The 26,181-nt window shown below is 37.5% G+C and overlaps 1 protein-coding gene across 19 annotated transcripts in view; it reads right to left on the bottom strand.

The window, feature by feature from the left end:
* The window catches only part of MCF2 (MCF.2 cell line derived transforming sequence), a 95,487-nt gene that overhangs the window by 57,638 nt on the left and 11,668 nt on the right, over nucleotides 1-26,181 (bottom strand). For 11 of the 19 annotated variants that reach the window (XM_045383257.2, XM_074029046.1, XM_074029045.1 and 8 more), the window contains exon 1: nucleotides 264-697. In XM_045383257.2, coding sequence (XP_045239192.2) covers nucleotides 264-314 — 51 coding nt within the window. In that variant the 5' untranslated portion in view covers nucleotides 315-697. Of the gene's footprint in view, nucleotides 1-263; nucleotides 698-3,357; nucleotides 3,449-4,572; nucleotides 4,688-9,512; nucleotides 9,752-26,181 lie in introns of those variants that run through there. The other 8 variants (XM_065538726.2, XM_045383254.3, XM_065538724.2 and 5 more) reach the window with 2 other exon arrangements.

Genomic DNA, 26,181 nt, shown 5'->3' on the forward strand with positions numbered 1-26,181 from the left:
AATAACATGACTAAGGTGCTCATTCATAAACTTGATGACATTTAGATTTTGAAATTATATTCTACCCCCTCAATTGCCTGAAAATTACCCTATGTTAGTATCACAGTAATCACATCAATGCAATCCATGCAAATATAAGTCTCCATTCTCTCCATCTGTCCTTAAAAACCCCACTCAGCAGTTTGTGCTATAGCACCATGCTGCAGCATCCCAGCACTTGAACTTGGGAATAGGCTTTCCAGGAGTGCAGACAGAGCCCTTACCGCATTCCTTCTGAACCTCATCTTGCCTCTCGGGGGATTTGCTTCTGCCATTTCGCCTATACACAATTACACTCTTCTTTTCCAATTGTCAATGCAACATTGATGAAATATGAACTGCTTCTTGGGTAGTATTTAAAAACGGCAGCCAAAAATCTCTATCAAACAAAGCTGCCGTAGCTGCTTCCATTAGCACAGCGGCAGCAGCGCTGGGGAGAAAAAAAAAAAAAAGAGCACTATCCCTGATTAGTCAGCTGACAGATCCTTCCCTTCTGCTCGTTGTAATTCAGAGTTAACACATTCCTCCAATTACTTAGCCTGATTGACCCTTGTGGATTAGCTTGTGCTGGACTGCTCAAGAAGATCAGGCATGTCCTAAGAGTGGAAGAAGGAGAAAAAAACCCAGCTCTCTTCCTAGGAGCAGGCTTGATGGGACTGGCTTTCTCCTCTGTGCAGTTTGATTTTTAAGGTGGAATGTTAAGAATCTTTGTGAAGGTAGTATTAACTCTTGCTTTTTACTCTCATCCTACCCTGGTATGTGACTTAAATTTCAATTCTGTTTTGTTTATTCTGTTCTTAAATTATATTCTGGGTTTAAGCCTTATAAAAGGATATAGTTTGCAAAATTTTGTCCTGATAATAATCTAGAAAGAATAGAACATGCAAACTTTCTAAGATGGATACGATTATCTCCTAAATTAACCTTTCCCCAAAATGTATAACTAAAATAAAGTCTCCTCTCATTAATTATGAAATACAACCTAAATGCTTTTATTTGATTTGAAATCTACAAATAAAGATATTCAAATTGAATTGTATGATTATTTCACAGACACTGTTTGAAATAATACACCACAGGCAATTATACCTAGCTACACGATGATAGATTTCACTAGAAATCCTTTCTGAATGCCAACTTTTGCATTTGAAATTAGCTTGCATTCAATATTTACCTTTATTTCAAACAGCAAACAATAGTTATTAATCGTTGAGATGTAATCAATGTGCTCTTGAGTATGAGTATAGAAACTATACCACAAGCAAAAACATTTAACATGTTTAAAAAGAAACATCTAAAACAACCTATAGCCAGTTACATGTGGTCAGCATCTGCACCCCTCCCTTGCCTAGCATGATCAATTTGGCAGTTATGAAAATAAAGGGACCCTGAGATTCAAGTTCTTTACTGAGCATAGGTCATAATTCTCCACTGAGAAAGCAGCCCTGGGAATACAGAAAGAGGAGTATCACTCTCCAGTAAGTAAGCAATTACCCTCTGCTGACTTCAAAATGACAGGATCATGACCTAATCTTATATTTATCTTTTATGAAAAATAGAACCTCTGTTACAAGCCACCTATTTTGAATAATAAAAATAAAACTCTACTAAAAAACTAATGTCATGTGCCAAACCAGTCACAAAATGAAAATTAATTTAATCAGGTGGGTGCAGTGTTGGCCAAAAGAAAAAAACTTGGGTGATAAAAAAATGTTTTAATGCAACCAGTGCTCTATTTAGTATAAGAGAAGCAATTATTAGCATAAACCAAGGTCTACTCAACAAGCCCAAGGACCAATCCTAAAAGACCAGAGCATGGGAAATAGCTTTTACTTTATTTAGCCCCACTGACAAGGCTCAATCATATATGGAGGACAGATTTACTCTCTCAAAAGAAATTTTACATTTTTCTAAATAACATTGAATTTATTTGTCTATTTGTAAGCCAGTTGGAAAATAATAGAAACCATCACCAACTGGAATTCTTGACATTTCAATTCTTGCTCTGGCTCTTTTGGTTACTTGGATATTTGACCTTGGATTCATCACGTAACCATTCCAAAGTACACATAATGTGATTTCATCATCTACAAGACAATTATAGTGATACCTACCTGCAGTACTTAATCAGGAAATGAAGAGAATCAACAATACTTAATAAATGTGAACGCTTTTGAAAAAGCACAAATATGCTATACAAAGTCAAGTTTTTTCTATTTTATGTTAGTAACTTGAGTATATCTAATGTTAACTCCTGTCTCTACTGCTAATGATTAAACACCTCTGTTAAATAAACAGGAAACCACTTTTTGCTTATTTGTCCAAAAGGAGAAATAATTCATTCTGGGTATCAAAAGAATAATGATCTGACTCATTTTACCTTGTGAGTGCTAGAACACTGGCTTGGAAGTCCAACAACCTAGATTTTTGTTTTGCCTTTGCAACTAAATCAACTTCTTGTGGTGGGCGTGACCTCCTCAATTAGTCAGGAGACAAAGTAAGAATTTCAGATGGCTGGCAATGTTGGAATCTCAAAGAAAAAAAATATATATTGATTCCCAGCTATTCTAGTCCAATACAGGAAGTTGGCCACATGGCACTTCCACAGATAGCCCCAATCTTGCCAGCTCAGAAGGAGTCCGGGGATTCCTCATCTCCCTCCTCATCTATGAAAGTGAAGTGTCAAACAATTTCGTGATATCCTTGTGAGCCTAAAAGTGTAAAAGATTATCTTGGTCATGGGCAGAATTGTACCTCTCATTGTTTTAATTAGAGAAAATGTTTCTCTCTCTGGGTCTTGGGAAGCTGGGGACTAGATACCAGTAGGGAAGATATATCATTTTATATGTGACTCATTTCCCTACCCTATCCTAGGATAAAACAAATCTAGAAAGTTGTACACCAAAATGTTAAAAACTGCTTATTTTGGGGTGGTTGGATTACTGTTGTTTTAAACTTTCTTCTTTATATTTTTTCACATTCGATGAGTATGCAACACATCTATTTCCACTAAAAAAAAAAAAAAAAAAAAAAAGAGATTCCATAAAAACTTGCCTTGTTCTGAAAGGCACATAGAACCATGAATCACTTCTCACTCATAACTGGAACCACAAACCACTCACTCATTCTTACTAGGTTTTATTTTGGGTAGAGTTATTTATCTTAGGGTCTGCTACAACCCCTCCTTCTACTTTCCCTCCTCATATTCCATCAATTTTTATTGTCTCCATCACTACCAAAGTAATCTATACCTCCCAAAACAGAAAGTGTAATATGAAACAAAAATAAAAAGTTATCGTATAATGCATAGATACTTACTGAGATTTTTTGGAGAGAGATTTTAAGAGAAGACCATGTATCCAATCTTCGATCCAGAATAATGGTAAACTGGGAGTCCGGTCCATTTTGCCTGAATGATAAGAAGAAATAATAACTTTTTCTTAATAATAATGCAAATTTGTTATATATGTCTTCGTTCTATTTTTGATTATTTCATCTACATTTGATGTCTTGACGGAAGACAGAATTGGAATTGGAAAGCTATCACAAAGGACTGTCTTAGAAAACTGATTTGAAGACATATTCCCTTATTCACTATTTAAAATTTCTTTTGCAGCATTAATGTCAATCTTTTAAATAGGAAAGTGATAGTGTAATGAAGATAGGTCACTAAAATTGATTTGGAATACTGTAATTTTGCGTGTGGGAAAACTCAAAAGATAACTGTCCTTCATGATATCAGCTTTAACTTTCCATGTAATTCATCATGAGTCAATGATCCATTCACTCATTCAAAATCACACTGCTAAATCTATTTTTCTAACTCTGCTCCTGAGGAAATGCAGTTTAATGGAAAATATAACTTCTATTTGCCCTAAAAAGATCACTTTCAAGCTTCAATAGGTACATTGTAAGTTTCATTTTCTGAGATTTGATTTTTGTTCATGAGACTTTGAATTTTATCATCCTAGATTTGTGTCCTCTTGTTCTTCAGGGTTAGCAACTAGAAAATGCTTCCTTTGAAAATTTTGTCTTTAACACACATAAAATCTCTAAGAAACCTTTTGAAACTTTCCATTTTAAAGCATTCTAGTTCCAAACAATTTTTAATATCAAGACATTCCTCCTCGTATCTCCCAGTACCACTATTGAATCTACTTAAGATTCAGTCTTCTTGCGTTACATTCAGAAGAAATGAAAAATGGCTGTCCTCACTCTTGGCTGCTAATACTTCCTTTTAAGCAAATTAAAGCATATATGTATGACCATCATTCTCTACCTATGTTCTTTTCCGTGGGAACAAATACTCCTAGATCCCCAATTTTATTTTCATAGATCCTCAGTATAATTTTTGTAACAATTTAGATAGCTGCCAGCTTCTCCTTCTAAGTTGTACTTCTTATCTACTCTGAAGTTAAGTCAGTTGTTTATTCACCATGATAATAATAGCTATATTAAGCCATTTTCCTGTTACGACATTCAGATGGATATCTGATATAAAGCGAATTGAAAAAACGTAATGAAATACTATACCTTGCAATAGATGTCAGGTAAGTAAGTACTTTTGCTATTACTTCCTCTGGTATACATCTAAAATTACAGTTTTCTGGAAATGTAATGATCCAAGCATTGTCCTTTCCCCGGCCACCTACAATAATAGAAAAAAAAATCAACTGAATTAAAAATGTATATAACAACGAGGCAAGGAAGAGGATTTTAGATTTGAATACTGTTTTGCAGCAACACAACTTTTTTATAAAGATGATGATCTCCACATAAAACCAAAATGGCTCCAAGTTCCTGACACTTCAAGTTTAAAAGGTGGCAGAGTAGTTTCTCAATAAAAAAATTAAAAGAAAGAGAGTAAAATGAATGAATATAGTCAGAAGAAAATGTCATGAAATGCATATAATAAACATGGTTGAAAAAGGCTGATTCCCCAATCTGGACAACCAAGGGGTTGGGAAATAACTCTTTCTATACCAACGAGCCTAAATTCAAAATAAGTGAATGATGGCTTGACAGCAAGTGGAAAACTTGATATAATCGATCTCTTAGTGTCATGGTGAGCAGGAAAAGATACAGAGCACCCTATAGGAAATAGGTGATGGTCTAATGTGTTTATGGAAGAAACAACAAAAGTAATGATGGCAGGAATGATATAGGAATTTTATTAATGCAAAGAAAGATCACAAATTATCTGTGGGTTAAAATTCAATGTTCAGTCTGGGTAGGGGTCAAGGGAGAGGTGTAGGGTTGTGGACGCTCCCCGCAGACCCATGCAGCCATTAACCTGGAGCAGTGGCATCCAGCAGTATCTTGACCAAGTGGTTGACCTTGACCCCTGGAAAGCATGGATCCCAGGGCTCATAGGTGAGGCTGCCCTAAGCCCATTTCCATAGGAACCAAGAATAGTGGTACTGTCATAGGGGTTCTTGGGGAGGGAATGGCTGCACTATCTCTGGGCTTTCATTTCAGTCTCTCCCCCGTTTCTCCATCCAGCCCAATAGACCTCTATGCAGCCTGAAGGATGAGAAATATTGAAAATGAAAGCCACCTAAAAGTGCAGAGATGAGCCTTACATGTGTTTCAGGTTCACATCCGCAGCCAGCCTAGCACCTACACAGAGAGTGAATGCTCAATAAATATTAAGTGCTAAATAGAATTTGAAGAATTATTTTAGGAGGAAAGTTGCAAGGTGGTCTTTGAATGTAGCTCACTAATAGAAATTTTCTTAGTTCAGTTGTAATTTTTATTTGGCTGAATTTAAGTGAATAAAGATGTAAAAATATTTTTAATTCAATCTGCAATAAAAATATGACAATAGAAAAGGATATAGGCCGGGCACAGTGACTCATGCCTATAACCCCAGCACTTTGGGAGGCCGCAGCCAGAGGATCACTTGAGGTCAGGAGTACGAGACCAGCCTGGCCAACATGTTGAAACCCTGTCTCTACCAAAAATACTAAAATTAGCCGGGTGTGGGGGCGCATGCCTGTAATCCCAGCTACTCAGGAGGCTGAAGCAGGAGAATCGGTTGAACCTGGGAGGCAGAGGTTGCAGTGAGCCAAGATCACGCCACTGCACTCCAGCCTGGGCGACAGAGCAAGACTCCGTCTCCCTGCCCCCCACCCCCAAAAAAGAAAAAGAAAAGGATATAAAATGGAATCATAACAATACTCAACCCAAAAGAAGACAGAAATGGAGGAAAACAAAGAACACATGGGACAAATGGAAAAATCTACCATCTCATTATTTGTATTTTGCTTTTATAAGATCATAAGATGGTAGATTTAAATCCATCCATATGAATAATCACACAAAATGTCAATGATCTAGGCACTGCAATTAAAAGTCAAAGATCATTAAACTGGATAAAAAGAAAGACCAAATTATATGCTGCCCACAAGAAACACACGTTTTAAATATAAAACTACAAATGCATTAAAAGCAAAGGATAGAAAAAGATATACCATGACAGTGCTAATCAAAACAAAGCTGTTTAATATTTGACAAAGTAGATTTCAGAGTCAAAAATATTACCAGATATTAAAATGATCATTTGATCATGATAAAGTGGTCAATTCCTTAATGGGACAAAATCTTAAATGTTTATGCACCTAATAACAGAGCTTCAAAATACACAAAGCAAAAACAGAGCTGTAAGAAGAAATAGACAAATTCACAATTTTAGTCAGAAATTTCACCACCCATCTCTCAATAATTGATAGAACAAGTAGACAAAGAATTTGCAAGGATATTGTACACGTGAACAACAGTCTCAACCAACATGACCTAATTGACATTTCTAGAACACTCCATCCAACAAAAGCAGAATACACTTTCTTCTCTAGTGCACATGGAAAAAGATCAAATTAATTATTTGCCTCAATTTTTACCAAGGGAAACTTGAGAGAGAGTATTCATTCCCAAATTATTTTTAATCAAACTAGTCCAAAGTATTAAATCAAAGCATTATTAATCTTCACTATATGATATTCTAGAGTTGAAGACTAGAGTGAAAATAATCATTGAGAATAATGGCATCCACTGAAGAGTTTTTAAGAAACTCAAAGGAGAAATTGTACAATTCTGAACCAAGAGATTTAGTGAATCTTTAAACAAAGGGCCTCTATAGGTAGAGTACTGTATAGAACTAGTAATATAAATGATATGTAATATCTAATGTAATAAATATCTTAAATATAACATAACTACATACTTGCCAAGCAAGCTGGTGAGCACTCTAGTTAAGGAGAGAACCATCTAGCACTTAGGCAAACTATACTTATCAAAGGAAAGGTGGCAAGGCTCCTATAAGAGTAAATTATCATTGACTAATCTATAAATGATTATTACCACTAAACACCTACAAGTACCGTCCTAGGTAGTAAACTTGTGAGAAGAGATCAAAAGAGATATTTATATTCCAAATTGGGAAGTTTTAATTATTTTTTACCATTGGGAACCCTTTTTTCAAAGGAAGCTATAGGCAGATGCATTTTTAAAACAAATACAAAAAGCAGTTAAGGAAGGAAAGGTGTAGAGAGAGATCTGGATGGGTGCAGCAAGCCTTGAGGATGGTTCTATTTAGAACACAGTTTGGAAAACATAGATAATCTTAAGTAAAATCTCTAAAACTTAAAAATGAACCTAACACACTGCTAAATTTACTAACACTGTCACACATTTATGCCACTTATAAAATAAAACATAAAGCCATATTAATTAAGTCATCATTAATTCACAGTTACCACTAATTAGAATCATTTTTAATTAAGCTTTATCATAGGTGTAATTATAATAATTTAAAAGCAGAGGCCAGGCTGGGTGCGATGGCTCATGCCTGTAATCACAGCACTTTGAGAAGCCAGGATGGGAGGATCGCTTGAGGCCAGGAGTTCAAGACCAGCCTTCGCAACACAACAAAACCCTTTCGCTACAAACAATAAAGATTAGCTAGGCATGGTGGCACGCTCCTATAGTTCCAGAGACTCAGGAGGCTGAGGTGGAAGGATCACTTGAACCAAGCAGTTTAAGGTTACATTGAGCTATGATCATACCACTGCACTGGAGCCTGGGCAAAAGAGCAAGATGCTGTCTTTAAAAATAATAATAATGATAATAAAAGCAGAGGCCAGATTGAAGTGTCCAATTAGGATCACTTATAAAGTAAAAGCTTGTTTAGTAAACTGAGCGTGTAGGTGCCATTTTTCCGAGAATTAATTAAACTATTTAGAAGGAATAAGATAGTTTCTTGTACTCTCAATACCTAAGAAGCACTCATCTTTATAAAAACAACGTATTAATATATACCAGTAAGTTTTCTTTATCTGCTTAATATGATAAATATAATATTTAATGATGTAATTCTAATTACTCTAATACCTGAAAGTAATTTGCTTGTTTCTAAGCAAAACTTTCCCCAAAGTATGACCAGAAGCTAAAGGGACGGGATGGTTTACCATAGTTATGTGTCTAAAAATGTGTAATGCTATTTAGTGGCATTATTCACAACAGCCAAATGGTAGAAGTGACCAAAGTATCTATCAATGGATGAACAGATAAACAAAGTGTGGAATATACATAAAATGGAATATTATTCAGCCTTAAAAAAGAAGTTCTGACACATGCTACAACATTGATGAAACTTGAAGACCTTATGCTAAGTGAAATAAGCCAGTCACAAAAAGACATATACCATATGATTTATTTACATCAGGTACCTAGGATAGTCAAATTCATAGAGAAAGAAAGTAAAATTGTGGTTAACAGGGGCTAGAGAGAGGACGGAATGAAATGGGGAGTAATTGTTTAATGGATATAGAGTTTCAATTTTGCAAGGTCTGAAACTCTGGAGATGGTGGTGGCAATGGTGGCACAAAAATGTAAACATACTTAATGCCGCTGAATTGTACTCTTAAAAATAGTTAAAATGATAAGTTGTATGTTAAATTGATTTTACCATAATTGCTAAAAATTATATACAAGTGTATATACATATTTAAGAAAAATCAACTTTCTTTATAATGTGTAAATGAAATCCTAAAAAAAAATACTTAGTGCATGCTGATTATTTGGTGCAACTTGCCAGCATTTGTAATACACATTTGAGTAATCAAAGAAGCTACCTCAGCTGCTCCCCTCCCACTCAGCCTGCACCCACCTAGGAGACATATTCTACTTTCAACTCTCATAGATTTCTGAAGACTCATCTGAAAGTCAAATGTATAAGAGTGGTAAGGTCGTTTTTACTCATATATCTAAAATGCTTAAAACCTCCAATTATTCTCTAAATGTCCATTTGTTTAGCAACTAGGTGCACAATGTATAAATGTTTATTAAAATAGTGCTTCTCAAATGAATATATATAATAGCTCTATATATAGAGCGAGAGCTATTTATATAATAGGTACCGAACTAACTGCTAATCAAGTCATGTATCTGGACAATATATAAGAAAGTTTGCTTACCAGACAAGAAAGCGATGTCTTGCATTAAGAAATGGCTGATGTCTTTTATACGGAGGAGCAGATCAGTTTCTATGACAAACAAGAAAATAGAAGAAATGACATACATGTTAAGGTACAGCCTTACATGATTTTAGACACATGTTTTCTCACTGTCTAAAATTATTCTGGGAATCCCACAGGTCTGTGTCCACAGACACTGCCGATCTCTTTCCTCCTCTCAACTACATGGCAAAGCAATCACATTCGAAAATATCACGGAATAAAGAGAACCAGTGACCTACTTCTCAGAATCTATGCCCAAAACATAAACTACTCTCCCTCACCAGAAAGTCAAGGACAAAGGCACAAACTCCAGGACATTCGGATATATTTGAAGGGTAGATGGTCATGGGGAGACACTGTAACAGATAGTCTTCTACTCCTGATAATGCCTTTCATTCTACAAAGCTTTATTAGCAATTACAAAGCACTTTTTGGATTTTTTAATCTCATCGAATCCTTAAAAAATCTCTAAGGTAAGTATTGTTATCCCATTTACAAGTGGTTAACCATATAGGCTTCTGAGTCTAGATAGACATGGAATCAAATCCAGCTTGTTTCATTTACTGGCCACGCAAACATGGGCAAGTTAGTTAGCCTCTCTAAACCTTAGTTTCCTCAGCTATAAACTGGGCATAATGATATCTACCTCACAAGGTACCATGCAAACGAAAAGTGAAATACCTGGCATAATGGTAGGTGTTCAATAAAAAGTAGCGTATTAACTCATTTTTTATCATTACAGATGGAACAATGTCCAAGCATTGTTCAATGTGCTTTGATTGTCCCAGATCTTAAGTGTTAACTTACAATGTTCAATTCTAGTGAACTCTATAGGGGCCAAAAATCAAAGTACACTACCTGCCTCTGGTCCATGTACAAGGATAACTTTTTAAAAGAAAACAGGTCATCAAACTAGGCTATTTTGGCTTGTCGGTTTTAACGCCTGTGGTTCCACATCTCTTACTGAAGCCATATTTTTCACCTGCTCTCTGATACAAAGTACCTTCAAATTCCTGGTCTCTGGTGGTGTCAGGCTGATGATGCATTACCCTTCTTAGTGCTCTTCAAATCACACCACATGGATGTGGTTTATAAAAGACAATTCTCAAGGGAATTTTAAAAAAACAAGTTCTCAATGGTTCCATAATAGACAGTGGCATAGGTTATCCGTTATAGACAATCCCCTGACACACGATTTGAAACATAAAGCAATTTTAATTGACGTTTATTTTCATAAGATGCATGCCATGACAAATATCTAATTTGTCAAGACATAAAGTCATTTCTTTAAAATGTCTTGTAATTTTATATACTTAGACTCGATATACTTCAGACCAAGGCATGCACATTTACACTCGCAGTGATTCTTTCCAAGCTAGATGTTTAATCAGATAAAAGAATGTGTTTATAACAGCTACAAACACGTGTCACATATTGACATTTTTAGACATGGAGCCATGGAAGAAGGGTGAGAATGAGGTCAATACAAAAAATACAAGAACTCTCTCTCCCCTCAGGAGCCTGCAAAAGTGGCAATAGCTAAAACGTGTTCTACTTTTTAAATGAGAGAGCATCAGACATAAAAATATTCCTGCATAATAGGAGACCCAAATCCCTCCCTTGCTTTGATCAGTAGGAACAAGGATAAAGACAAATTGATGTATTTTATGTCAGGTGGCAGATCTGGAAGTATTAATATGTACGACTTGATTCCTCTGATACCACTTAGACTCTTGCAGAGCTATGGAAACTATGTCCACTTACTCTACAATTTAAGCACTCATGTAATGAGAGAGGCTTCAGGACACAAAATAAAAGTCTGTGGGCTGGGAGTGGGAGCACCAGGGCCTAGTGTGGGCTTGACCACTTAGCTGCTCTGTAATATTCAACAAGTCACTCCCCACCCCTCATCTCATTACCTCTATTTTATTTTATGTTTCTTATTGAGGTAAAATATGTATATAAAATTTACCATTTTAAGTGTATAGTTCACTGGTAATAAATACATTCATATTCTTTTTTCCCCTTCATCCTCTCCCCTTTACCCTTCCCAGCCTCTGGTAACTACCAATCTACTCTCTGTCTTCATGAGATCCATTTTTCTAGCTCTCACATATTAGTGAGAACATGCAGTATTTGTGTGTCTGTGTTTGGCTTACTTCACTTAACATAATTGCCACCAGTTCCATTCATTTGGCTGCAAATAAGAGGATTTCATTCTGTTTTACGTATGAATAACATTCCATGGTGTATATATACCATATTTTCCTTATCCATTCATCTGTTGAAGGGCACTTACGGTGATTCCATATTTTGACTATTGTAAATAGTGCTGCAATAAACATGGGAGTGTAAATATCTCTTTAATATATTGACTTTCTTTCTTTTGAATATACACTCAGAAGCGGAATTGTTGGATTGTATGGTAATTCTATGTTTTGTTTTTTGAAAAACCTCCATACTGTTCTTCAGAGCAGCTGTACTAGTTTACTTTCCCACCAAGAGTGTGCAAGAATTCCCCTTTCTCCACACCCTCACCAGCATCTGTTATTGCCTGTGTTTTTGATATAAGCCATTTTAACTGGGGTGAGATATGTCATTGTAGTTTTGGTTTCCATTTTTTTTCTGATGATAGTGATGTCGAACACTTCTTCATATTATGTCTTCTTTTGAGAAATGTCTATTCAGATCTTTTGCCCATTTTATAAATTGAATTATTTGGGTCCTTTGCTATTGAGTTGTTTGAGCTCCTTATATACTCTGATTATTAATCCCTTGTCAAATGGATAGTTCACAAATATTTTCTTTCATTCTGTGAATTGTCTCCTCACTTTGTTGATTGTTTCCTTTGCTATGCAGAAGCTTTTCAGCTTGCTGTGATCCCATTTGTCTATCTTTGCTGTGGTTGCCTATGCTTTGAGGTGTTGCACAAAAATCTCTGCCCAGACCAATGTTCTAGAAAGTTTCCCCAACATTTTCATCTAGTACTTTCATAGTTTCATGTCTTCAATTTAAGTCTTTAATGCATTTTTATTTAATTTTTGTGTATGGTGAGAGATAGGGATCTAGTTTCATTCTTCCACATACAGTTATCCAGTTTTTCCAGCATCATTTATTGAAAATATTTCCTTTCCCCATTGTAGATTCTTAGCACCTTTGTCGAAGATGAATTGGCTGTAAATGTATGGATTCGTAGCTGGGTTCTCTATTCTGTTCCATTGGTCTATGTGTCTGTCTGATGCCAGTATCAAGCTGTTATGGTTACTACAGCTTTGTAGCAAATTTTGAAGTTACGTAGTATAATGCCTGCAGCTTTGTTCTTTTTGGTCAGGACTGCTTTGACCATTTCAGGTCTTTCGTGGTTCTATATACATTATTAGAATTTTTTTCTGTTTATCTGAAGTATGCCCTGGAATTTGATAGAGATTGCATCGAATCTGTAAATTTCTGCAGGTAATATTGTCATTTTAACAATATTAATTCTTCCGATCCATGAGAATGAAATATCTTTCCAATATTTTGTGTCCTCTTCTATTTCTTTCATCAAATTTTATAGTTTTCCTTATATAGATCTTTCACTTTTTTGTTAGATTGATTCCTAGGTATTTTATATTTTTGTAGCTATTGTAAATGTGATCAGATTGTTTTCTTGATTTCTTTTACAGATTGTTTGCTGTTGGTGTATATAAATGCTACTGACTTTTGTACATTGATTTTGTATTCTGCACCTTTACTGAATTTGTTTATCAGTTCTAACAGTTTTTCGATGGAGTCTTTAGGTTTTTCCGGGTACAAGATCATGTCATCTACAAACAAAGCTAATAAGCCTTTTTTCTTTCCAGTATGGATGCCCTTTATTTCTTTCTCTTGCCTAGTCGCTCTGGCCAGGACTTCCAGTGTTATGCTGAATAAAAGTGGCAAAAGTGGGCATCCATGTCTTGCTCCAGTTCTTGGAGGAAAGGCCTTCAATTTTTCCACATTCAGTACAATATTAGCTGTGGTCATTACTCCCACTTTAGGAATGAGGGCAGTACAGTAAATGCTGTTTGTTGTTGTTGTTGTTGTTGTTTGAGACGGAGTCTCGCTCTGTCCCCCAGGCTGAAGTGCGGTGGCGCGATCTCAGCTCACTGCAAGCTCCGCCTCCCGGGTTTACGCCATTCTCCTGCCTCAGCCTCCCGAGTAGCTGGGACTACAGGCGCCCGCCACCATGCCCGGCTAATTTTTTGTGTTTTTAGTAGAGAAGGGCTTTCATCCTGTTAGCCAGGATGGTCTTGATCTCCTGACCTCGTGATCCACCTGCCTCGGCCTCCCAAAGCTGGGATTACAGGCGTGAGCCGCCGAGTCTGGCCAGTAAATGCTTTTTAAGGTACCTTACATTCTATGAGATCCAACAACATGTAAAATCCATAGATGTAAAAACAGACTGATGTTTTCTATCATAAAATGTAGCCCACAACTGTGCCAATAAAATAACATTTCCATACTAATGAAAAAGGATGAAATCACAGTTATAAGAGAAAACATTACCACTTTAATAAATGATCAAGTTCTGGGTTGGAAACAGACCGAAGGGGAAGGAGATAACACAGGAAAGACAATAGAAGCCACAGAGTTATCAACTGAGCAGCTGCAAGGGACAAGGTAAGATTGTTGCTGAGAACAAAGAGAAACAGAAAATACTGACTCTAGATAAAGTTGTGACATTGAGTTACACCCAGCTTTGTAGCTGACCCTCTTGAATTTCCAACAGATTTTTTCCTGAAATATAAAAGTGAGAACAAACAATTTATAATGCTCCCATTGCTGACCTAAATGCATTAACTTAGAGCATGAGAAATAAAAAGCCTCAATCATCAAAGCTGGATAAAGTCCACATTACAGCATGTTCCTTGTTGACTAGATTTACGTTTGATAGGAAGGTTGTCAAGCTGGCCTATGTAGAAAACTCAACTACTCACAAATAAAAAGGATACATTCTCCTTACATTGAACTCGTTGCTAAGCCCAAAAAAGAGCTGACTTAGAAGCCAAATAAAGGGCTGTAACTCGACAGGTAACCTGACAAACACCCTTTAAAACAACTAATGGAGCAAATCTTCATTTTAAGACTTCTGCTGAAAATCCATGTGCTTGTACAATCAAACACAATCAGACACAAATTGAAATCAAAAGTCAAAAAAAGCATTTCCAATTAATTCATTCCTACATATGATCAAAAAGCAAAAGAGTCAAGCAAACACCTCACTAATATTTATTGTGCTATTGAAAAGGTAGTTGTGCCAATGAGGATACAAGCTTAGAAATCCAAATATGAATTTTTGAAGTTCTAAAATGTGTGGAAATGAAGAATTGATTTCGAAAGGCTCACAGAGAGAAGGAAGGTATATCCATCCAATCAGTAGCTCTAGTCTGGCTGTGTCACTTGTAAAAATGCAGAACATGGATCACTTCAGTACTGCATGTACTTTAAAGCTTTTAAAGATTTATTTTGCATTCATTCACCTTTTAAACAAATATGTATTGAGTGTCTACTATATGCCAGATTCTGTTCTAAGCTGTGTTTGGACAGATGTTCTGAGAAAATGCAAAAGTTCACAATCAAATAAGTTTGTGAAATACTAGGGGTTAAACGCACTGCAATATTTCCTAGTAAATACACATGTACACATTGTGACTCCTTGGGTACGGGTCATGTAAGCAGTGTTTCTGCAACCTATTTGATCAGGTTTGGTCAGTCAGTTTATTGGTCGGTTAGTTGTTGGTTGGTTGGCTTTTCCCCTCAGAGAGAGACAGAAGACAAACAGAAAGCAAGAGAGAGCGCTATAAAGACTCTATATGAAGAAGCACTTTGTTCTAAAGTCAGAACTATCTGTAGATGAAATGACTTTCATGGAAGATAGACAACCCCTTTCCTATCACTAATAGCGTTCAAACAAAGGCCAAGCTGCTCTGTGGTAAAGATAAGAGAGGAAAATCAGGCATATAGTTGATTGGAATAGATTATCTTTTAGAATAAGATTTAATGGTATATTCTCAGTGACAGTAAGTGATTCTAGGAAAAGAAAGCAAAACAAAAATCTATATACTCATGAGTTTGGAAGGGGTCAGTAACGGAGGTAGGAGGAACTTAGTTTTTATGTTCCAAATTTCAAATTAATAGAATTCTGAGTCATATTCATTTGTTTTGGGATTTGCTTATATTTTTTACCTTAAGAATATGTAAAAGTTCATCTTTAACATTCAAGAGTCCTCTATAAGAAGGAAGAGATTGGGGACTTAAGTGAATATTGTTCCTTCAGTAAATTAAATTGGATTAAGCAATGTGGGGTTTTTCTCCCGTAATGAATGATTTCCTTGTGAAATTATTTTCAGCATGGAAATCAGTGTGTGGAGATGTGTTGTTAAATGTTCCAGAAAGAATATAGAAAATCTATGTAACATCCTATTGTCTCATTGTGTGACAACACAGAAATTAACTTCACAAATGTAAAATAAAAATTTCCTGACAAGCAGTTATTAACAAGGAAACTTTCTTTGGTAACAGTTCAAGAAACTTGAAATTTAAGATACTTTATGAATAGTTACAAATAGAGGGTCAAAATTTTTTAAGCCTACCCTGTCAGAGTAAAGCCTCTGCTAAAAAAAGATGATTTTTTTTTTTTTTTTGAGACAAGGTCTCACTCTGTCGCCCAGGCTGGAGTGCAGGGGTGTGATCTTGGCTCATTGCAACCTCCATCTTCTGGGCTCAAGCCAAGCTCCAACCTCAGCCTCCCAGGTAACTGGGACTACAGGTGCACACCACTATGCCCAGCTAATTTTTCTATTTTTTGTAGAGACGGGGGTCTCCTTATGTCGCCCAGGCTGGTCTCGAACTCTCGGCTCAAGTGATCCTCCCACCCTGACCTCCCAAAGTGTTGGGATTACAGGCATGAACCACCATGCCTGGTCAAATGATCTTTTAAGAACTACTTCTGACCAGGTGCGGTGGCTCACGCCTGTAATCCCAGCACTTTGGGAGGCCGAGGCAGGTGGATCACGAGGTCAAGAGATGGAGACCATCCTGACCAACATGGTGAAACCCTGTCTCTACTAAAAATACAAAAATTAGCCGGGGGTGGTGGCACGTGCCTGTAGTCCCAGCTACTCAGGAGGCTGGGGCAGAATTGCTTAAACCCGGGATGCGGAGGTTGCAGTGAGCCGAGATCATGCCACTGCATTCCAGCCTGGCGACAGAGTAAGATTCCGTCTAAAAAAATAAAAATTAAAAATTAAAAAAATTTTTTAAAAAACTATTTCTCTGAGAGTCTTTGCCTTCATGATTTGAATACATATCACCATTCCAGGAATTTAAACTATATTAAGTGTACTAGTTATTCCTATGGGGTTAATGATAGTTTAAAATTTAAGTAAATTGGTATCTATAAGCTTTCCCATTTTATAGAAAACATTTTTTACTTCAGATCCCAGAGTGTAACAGCAACAATTCCAACACTTGAGCTTTATTTCACAGCGACGCTCTCTCACATCCATTTATCCAACCTCTCTGGGGTTTGTATTCACACACAATAGAAGAATATGAGTTCTGAACCAGGCTGCACACACGTGCCATGTCATCCAAGCACTACAGAACCACAGCTAATAAACTGCTTAAAAGAGCAAATGCCTCTATTCTCACATGGTTTCCTAAAAATAAATAAGAGGCAAAAACAGCACAAACAAATAAAAATAGAAAGCGAAATGTCAGCCAGAAAGATAGTCTCTTCCATGGCAATAAACTCATTGCCACCACCAATATGAAAACAGACTGAGAAAGAGTAGTAAATGAACAATAGCTACCATTTGCTGTGCAACTAGTATTAACCAGGCACTACACAAGGCACTTTATATGCAGTTTCTCTGGTCCTAACAACAATCCTCCAAGGTTGATATTAAATCACTTATCTTGCAGATGAGTTAACAGGCTCAGGGAGGCTACCATTCATGCTTCATTCATTCATGCCATTCATACATACCATTCATTCAAACTTCTCTTATTCATTTGAAAGACTCATACTGAACAAATGCCAGGTGCCAGGCACTGTTCAGATGCAAAGTAGAATCTAGTAGGAGATTCAGCAAAGTTTTTACCATGTCATCTATGTAGTTCCCTAACCTTCAGATAGGTCATCTAAAATCTGTACTCAAAAGGTTATACCCAAATAGCTCTAATGCAAATTACTAACTAGATATGACTCCATAACCTCCCATTTTCTTCCAGGATGGGTTTCATCCCAAACCATACCAAGAATGTGTATAAACAATCTTCTGAAAGAAACTTCATTACTTTTACAGCCTGAAATTCTCAACAGTGATGCTTACTTTTAGCAATGATTTATTTGAAAGTTCCCTATTTCTGATGTGCATGACAGATAAAATTAGGTTTTGCTTGAGTCTTAAATCCTGTGCAAGGCAGATGGGATTCTATGTGTGTATTTTTTCCCTTTCAATCTGAACATCAGATACGCTATACCATCTGTAAATAGTAATGACTTACCACATGCAATAATTTGAAGTGTTGTCTTGACAAATGTTATGCTTTAAAAGGTGGAACACATAAGAGTAATTCCGAAACCATCACAAATTCCCATTGGACTACAGTAGAACAATCTATGCAGTGCTTTGTTCTGCAATAAAGGTACAATATAAAAGACAGGCATAATTCTGTGCTAACAAAATAAAACCAAGATTCATATTAAATCCTTTTCCTGCTAACACCTACTGGAGCCTCCTTCCAATCCATTGTGTAATTCAATTCACCAACTATCCACTGGATTCTCATTTGCTCCTCTCTGCTAGGTGCTGTGGCCCATGGGAATACAAACAGAGTTCCTCACCTCACAAAGCATAAAAATTAAGAGAAGATAGAAATATATACAAACTACTAGCCATAATATAAGGCAGGGTATAGTACATGCTAGAATAGAAATATGCAATATAAAGTATGGAGAGAGGAGAAATGATTACATCTAAATTGAGGATGAGAGAAAGGGGAAGGTTTAATAGATAATGAGACATGTAAGCTGGGCCTTCAAAATTGATTAGGATTCAAATACATGGTCAGGGGAATAGAAAGTGTCATCCCAAGTGAAAGAAACAAGGCATCAATATAGGAGTAGGCTATTAATTATTAATTATTGCCTCAATTGCAGAGCCTGTTATTGGTCTATTCAGAGATTCAACTTCTTCCTGGTTTAGTCTATGGAGGGTGTATGTGTCCAGGAATTTATTCATTTCTTCTAGATTTTCTAGTTTATTTGCATAGAGGTGTTTATAGTATCATCTGATGGTAGTTTGTATTTCTGTGGGATCAGTGGTGATATCCCCTTTACCATTTTTATTGCATCTATTTGATTCTTCTCTCTTTTCTTCTTTATTAGTCTTGCTAGCAGTCTATCAATTTTGTTGATCTTTTAAAAAACCATCTCCTGGATTCACTGATTTTTTGAAGGGTTTTTTTGTGTCTCTATCTCCTTCAGTTCTGCTCTGATCTTAGTTATTTCTTGTCTTCTGCTAGCTTTTGAATGTGTTTGCTCTTGCTTCTCTAGTTCTTTTAATTGTGATGTTAGGCTGTCAATTTTAGATCTTTCCTGCTTTCTCTTGTGGGCACTTAGTGCTATAAATTTCCCTCTACACACTGCTTTAAATGTGTCCCAGAGATTCTGGTACTTTGTGTCTTTGTTCTCATTGGTTTCAAAAAACATCTTTATTTCTGCCTTCATTTCGTTATTTACCCAGTAGTCATCCAGGAGCAGGTTGTTCAGTTTCCATGTAGTTGTGCAGTTTTGGGTGAGTTTTTAAATTCTGAGTTCTAATTTGATGGCACTGTGGTCTGAGAGACAGTTTGTTGTGATTTCTGTTCTTTTACATTTGCTGAAGAGTGCTTTGCTTCCAACTCTGTAGTCAATTTCGGAATAAATGTGATGTGGTGCTGAAAAGACCAGTGTGTTGGTTTGGGGTGGAGAGTTCTGTAGATGTCTATTAGGTCTGCTTGGTGCAGAACTAGGTTCAAGTCCTGGATATCCTTGTTAACCTTCTGTCTCGTTGATCTGTCCAATATTGACAGTGGGGTGTTAAAGTCTCCCATTATTATTGTGTGAGAGTCTAAGTGTCTTGTAGGTCTCTAAGGACTTGCTTCATGAATCTGGGTGCTCCTGTATTGGATGCATATATATTTAGGACATTTAGCTCTTCTTGTTGAATTGATTCCTTTACCATTATGTAATGGCCTTCTTTGTCTCTTTTGATCTTTTTTGGTTTAAAGTCTGTTTTATCAGAGACTAGGATTGCAATCCGTGCTTTTTTTTTTTTTTTTGGCTTTCCATTTGCTTGGTAGATCTTCCTCCATCCCTTTATTTTGAACCTATGTGTGTCTCTGCATGTGAGATGAGTCTCCTGAATACAGCACACTGATGGGTCTAGACTCTTTATCCAATTTGCCAGTCTGTGTCTTTTAATTGGGACATTTAACCCATTTACATTTAAGGTTAATATTGTTATGTTTTAATTTGATCCTTTCATTTTGACGTTAGCTGGTTATTTTTCCTGTTAGTTGATGCAGTTTCTTCCTAGCGTTGATGGCCTTTACATTTTGGCATGTTTTTGCAGTGGCTGGTACTGGTTATTCCTTTCCATGTTCAGTGCTTCCTTCAAGAGCTCTTGTAAGGCAAGCCTGGTGGTGACAAAATCTCTCAGCATTTGCTTGTCTGTAAAGGATTTTATTTCTCCTTCACTTAAGAAGTTTAATTTGGCTGGATATGAAATTCTGGGTTGAAAATTCTTTTCTTTAAGAGTATTGAATATTGGCCCCCACTCTCCTCTGGCTTGTGGAGTTTCTGTCGAGAGATCTGCTACTAGTCTCATGGGCTTCCCTTTGTGGGTAACCCAACCATTCTCTCTGGCTGCCCTTAACATTTTTTCCTTCATGTCAGCCTTGGTGAATCTGACGATTATGTGTCTTGTACTTGCTCTTCTCGAGCATTATCTTTGTGTTGTTCTCTGTATTTCCTGAATTTGAATGTTGGCCTGCCTTGCTAGGTTGGGGAAGTTCTCCTGGATAATATCCTGAAGAGTGTTTTCCAACTTGGTTCTTTCTCCCCGTCACTTTCAGGTACACCAATCAAACGTAGATTTGGTCTTTTCACATAGTCCCATATTTCTTGGAGGCTTTGTTTGTTTCTTTTTACTCTTTTTTGTCTAAACTTCTCTTCTCACTTTGTTTCATTAATTTCATCTTCAATCACTGATACCCTTTCTTCCACTTGATCGAATCGGCTATTGAAGCTTGTTCATGTGTCACATAGTTCTTGTGCCATGGTTTTCAGCTCATCAGGTCACTGTTTATTCTAGTTAGCCACTTGTCTAATCTTTTTTCAAGGTTTTTAACTTCCTTGTTATGGGTTTGAACTTCCTCCTTTAGCTCAGAGAAGTTTGTTATTACCAACCTTCTGAAGCCTACTTCTCTCAGCTCATCCAAGTCATTCTCCATCCAGCTTTGTTCCATTGCTGGCAAGGAGCTGCAATCCTTTGGAGGAGAAGAGGCTCTCTGGTTTTTAGAATTTTCAGCTTTTCTGCTCTGGTTTATCCCCATCTTTGTGGTTTTATCTAACTTTGGTCTTTAATGTTGGTGGCCTATAGATGGGGTTTTGGTATCGATGTCCTTTTTGTTGATATTGATGCTATTCCTTTCTGTTTGTTAGTTTTCCTTCTACGAGTCAGGTCCCTCAGTTGCAGGTCTGTTGGAGTTTGCTGGAGGTCCACTCCAGACCCTGTTTGCCTGGGTATCACCAGCTGAGGCTGCAGAACAGCAAACATTGCAGAACAGCAAATATTGCTGCCTGATCCTTCCTCTGGAAGCTTCATCCCAGAGGGGCACCTGCCTGTATGAGGTGTCAATAGGCCCCTACTGGGAGGTGTCTCCCAGTTAGGCTACACAGAGGTCAGGGACCCACTTGAAGAGGCAGTCTGTCCGTTCTCTGAGCTCAAACACCATGCTGGGAGAACCACTGCTCTCTTCAGAGCTGTCAGACAGAGACGTTTAAGTCTGCAGAAGTTTCTGCTGCCTTTTGTTCAGCTATGCCCTGCCCTCAGAGGTGGAGACTACAGAGGCAGCTGGCCTTGCTGAGTGCAGTGGGCTCCGCCCAGTTCAAGCTTTCCTGCTGCTTTGTTTACCTACTCAAGCCTCAGCAATGGTGGACACCCCTCCCCCTGCCAGGCTGCTGCCTCGCAGATCAATCTCAGACTGCTGTGTTAGCAGTAAGCAAGGCTCCGTGGGCGTAGGATCCACTGAGCTAGGTGCAGGATATAATCTCCTGCTGTACTGTTTGCTAAGACCATTGGAAAAGCACAGTATTTGGGCAGAGTGTCCCTCCAGGTGCCATCTGTCATGGCTTCCCTTGGCTAGGAAAGGGAAATCCCCCAACTTCTTGAGCTTCCTGGATGAGGCGACACCTCACCCTCCGTGGGCTGCATGCACTGTCTCACCAGTCCCAATGAGATGAATCAGGTACCTTGGCTGGAAATGCAGAAATCACCTGTATTCTGTGTCGATCATACTGGAAGCTGCAGACTGGAGCTGTTCCCATTTGGCCATCTTGGAACGGAAAAAAATTATGTTTTTGAACAAATAAGCATTTCCTATAGAGGTCATATAGCACACTCTTTATGAGTTCTAACTCCAGAAACAAATTGACTGGATTCAAATCCCAGCTGTACCACTTGGTAGTTATGTGACCTTGGGCAAGCTACTTAAACTCTGTGTCTGTTTATTTTATTGGAAAAAATGGCAGCACCTATTTCACAGGGTTATTGTAATGAATAAGTTGTTCATATATGCAAAGCACTTACCTAAGTGTATGATAAGTGCTCAATAAATGTCAGTCATTGTTATAAAGAAAAAATGACATTACAATTTCAAAGGTTTCATGTCAAAGTTAGCATTCATGCAGTCACAGACAATGTTTGTTACACAGGGTAGCTAGCCAGACATGAGCAGGGCAGGAGAGGGACACCTTCCCCACCAGGAATGTCAGGCAACCATCAGGTGATGGTCAGGCAATTATGAAACTGTCTCTCTAAAATAATAATTGGTCACAGCCAGTGCCAAGGAAAGGCCATCTCCTAATAAACAGAAACATCTAAAACTGGTGATCAGCAGCTCCTGATAAGATCTCAGGAGTTGAGTAAGTGGGCTCATACATGCACATTAAGAGGAAAAGTAGTGGAGTTTAACTGGTATTATGACCTTCTAGGACATTTGACTGGTAAGGGAAGAATGCCTCAAGTAAGGATGCATACAATTTCAGTAAACACACTGCGCATGCTCCCCTCCCAACTGCTAGCAGGCCACTGCACATATGAACAGCCCACTTCAAGGGAAGAATCCAGGGAGAAGAAACACAAGATCCCAGAAGCATCCCAACATATAAAACCCCAAGACCAAAGGTCAAACCACACACTTGATCTCTCAAGCTGCCCACCTGGCCCTCTTCCAAGTGTACTTTCCTTCCTTTCGTTCCTGCTCTAAAGCTAAAAAATACACTTTCACTCCTGCTCTAAAACTCGCCTCGGTCTCTCCTTCTGCCTTATGCCACTCAGTCGAATTCTTTCTTCTGAGGAGGCAAGAACTGAGGTTGCTGCAGACCATACGAATACGCCACAGGTAACATGCTGAGTTTATTAGCATTAGAGTTCTGCAAAGATTTTAATTCTGCATCACCTTCCCCAAACAATCACAAAGGACCCCAGAGCCAGAATACCACTCCCATCTGTTCCCCCTTTAGGCCATCTGTGGATACGGTAATGGGTCATGTTTCCTGATCCATATCTCACATCTTGTGTACAAGAAAAACTCTTACATTAGATATCGTATTTAAATCTAAACATTGAACTTCTGTTTGAAAAACATGGAGGAGCTCCCCTTATTGGTCATATGGGTAACTACAAATCCTGAAAAACCTTCTGGTACAAAATACAAAAACATGGTGGGAAAAATAAAATTAAATCCTTTTTGGCCAGGCACGATGGCTCACACCTGTAATCCCAGCACTTTGGGAGGCCAAGGCATGCAGATCACTTGAGGTCAGGAGGGCAGCTGGGCCAACATAGTGAAACCCCATGTCTACTAAAAATATAAAAATCAGCCAAGTGTGGTGGCAGGCGCCTGTAGTCCCAGCTGCTGCGTAGGCTGAGGTGGAAGAATCGCTCGCGCCAGGGAAGTCGAGGCTGCAGTGAGCTGTGATTGCGCCACTGCACTCCAGCCTGGGTGACAGAGCAAGACCTTGTCTCAAAAAAAAAAAAAAAATCTTTTTTAATGCATGGCTGAGCTGGCAGGAAAGACAAGCAAATCCTCAGAGGCCAAAATCATTACTTAGGCAAATATCTTGTGGGAGAAGCCAACAAATAATAGCAGTTGCCCCTGGGATATCTAACAATTTCCACCTTTGCGCTAATGGTCATGCATTGATGAGGATTCAAATTTTACACTGTTGGGAATCAGATCAGAGAAAATATAGTATGATATCTGTGTAACCTATGGATAGGATAGAATTTTTAAAGCAAGATGGAAGAAGGACAAAGCATAAAATAAAAAACTGATTAATTATGCTACATTAAAATTTTTCATTTCTTTCCTCAAAATACCTGATAAAGAAAGTGATGAGACAGCACAAAACCTGATTGAAGATAATTTTAACACATGTAACAACGAAGAATTAGTAATTAATATCAAGGATATATAAAAGATTATAAGTCAATAATAAGAAAAAGAGAAACAATCCCATAAATACATGAAAAAAAAAAACATAAGCAGGCATTTTACAGAAGAGAAAAATAGAATGGCCAATGAATGCTTGAAAAGATACTCCACTGCATTTGTAAGGTGTGAAATGGAAATTTCAAGGAGAGTAGGATAACCTCTTATACTCATCACTTCAGCAACATTTTTTTTAAATCTAACATTAGCAAGCACTTATATGTGCAACAACATCATTACAGATGTGTTTTGGTTTTGGATTTTGCTCTTATCACAGGTTTACTTTTCATTTTTCACAAAACATCCATTTTGAAGGACCACCTTAAAATTATTTTAGTCATAACTGAAAGAAAACATACCAAGTAGGGTTTTACCCCTCTTGAGTTGAAGGGTAAATATGAATGACTTGACACAAACAATCTAAAATGGAGAAACAAAATCAGTTAGATGTGGCGACAAAGATCAAAGGAACTGTGAGCTCGCATTAAAGACATGTATAATATTAACCCGAGCTTTTAGTGTTTGCCCAAGTGCCTACTATGCATTCAATGTTATTTTACCATGTGCTCACACAGCACATAATAATGAATAGTGTCCGCGTCTGGAAAAAAACATGCACAGATCTGGCTGTTCTCAGATGCTCAGACTTTTAAGTGTGTTTTAAAGGAAGGAACCACAGGATTATTTTACCCTCAATAGCACAAAGTGGAATTCTAAGGAAGATGTGAAATGTAAGGAAGGAATGAGAGGATGGAAGGAAAGAATAGGAATACAAAACAGGAATCCACAATTCCACACAACTTTAACTTTTTTTTCCATGTGTTTTTCGGCCACTCTAATCATTCATGTATTTGTTCTTTCAACAAACCTTTGTTAGGCTCCTATCTTATACCAAGCCCTGTGCAGCACTGGGGATAGATACAGAAACCAGTTAGACACTGGCCTGGATCTCCTGGGGCTTTTCATCTAGAAGCAGGAAGCAGTGAAAGCCGAGAGTGATAAGTGTTACAATAGTATTGAGCCCAGGATGCCAAGAACACACAGTGAAAGGACATCCAGCACTAAACTGATAAAACAGATCATGTATTTAAAAAAATGAAAAAAAAATGGTTTTATACTTAACCTACACCAAGTACCTCCTGGGACGCTTTCAGCACATAATATTGAGTCAGGACCTGAAAGTCCTTCCACCTCAGGACTTTCAGGTCCTGACTCAATATTATATTAAGGTTACAATATAACCTTAAGTATATTAATAATTAAGACCTGTTTCCAAGGACGAGAGCAGTACGATAGTGAGCTCCCTCATCTTTTCATACATGCCTTTTCACAGACCAGTCAAGTTTGTATGTGCTGCAAATAATGGGAAGCTACTCATTTCTGTAATTTTTCTAAGTATCAATATTTACATGCATATGTGTATTCATATAATGCACAGACATGAAAATATTAAGAGTTTAAAATGGAGGGTTTTAAAACTTTAATCTCCATCTTTATTTATATATTTTTTATTATTTTATTATTTATTTTTAGAGACAGGGTCTCACTCTGTCACCCAAGCTGCAGTGCAGTGGTGCAACCATAGCTTCATGCAACCTCAAACTCCTGGGCTCAAGCGATCCTCCCGCCTAAGCCTCCTGAGTAGCTAGGACTACAGGTAAGTGCCACCATGTCTGGCTAATTGTGTGGGTTTTTTTTTTTTTAAATTTTTTGTAGAGTGTCATGAAAATAACTGCCTTTGAGAATTAGATTCCTTGGATAATATGCAAAGCACAGTTAAAAAGAAATCTCTTCATCCCACATTTTGAATATTCCAGAGTATTCCTTAACAATAGAAACG

This window comes from Macaca fascicularis, chromosome X, assembly GCF_037993035.2.
Source record: "Macaca fascicularis isolate 582-1 chromosome X, T2T-MFA8v1.1".
Lineage (NCBI taxonomy): Eukaryota > Metazoa > Chordata > Mammalia > Primates > Cercopithecidae > Macaca > Macaca fascicularis.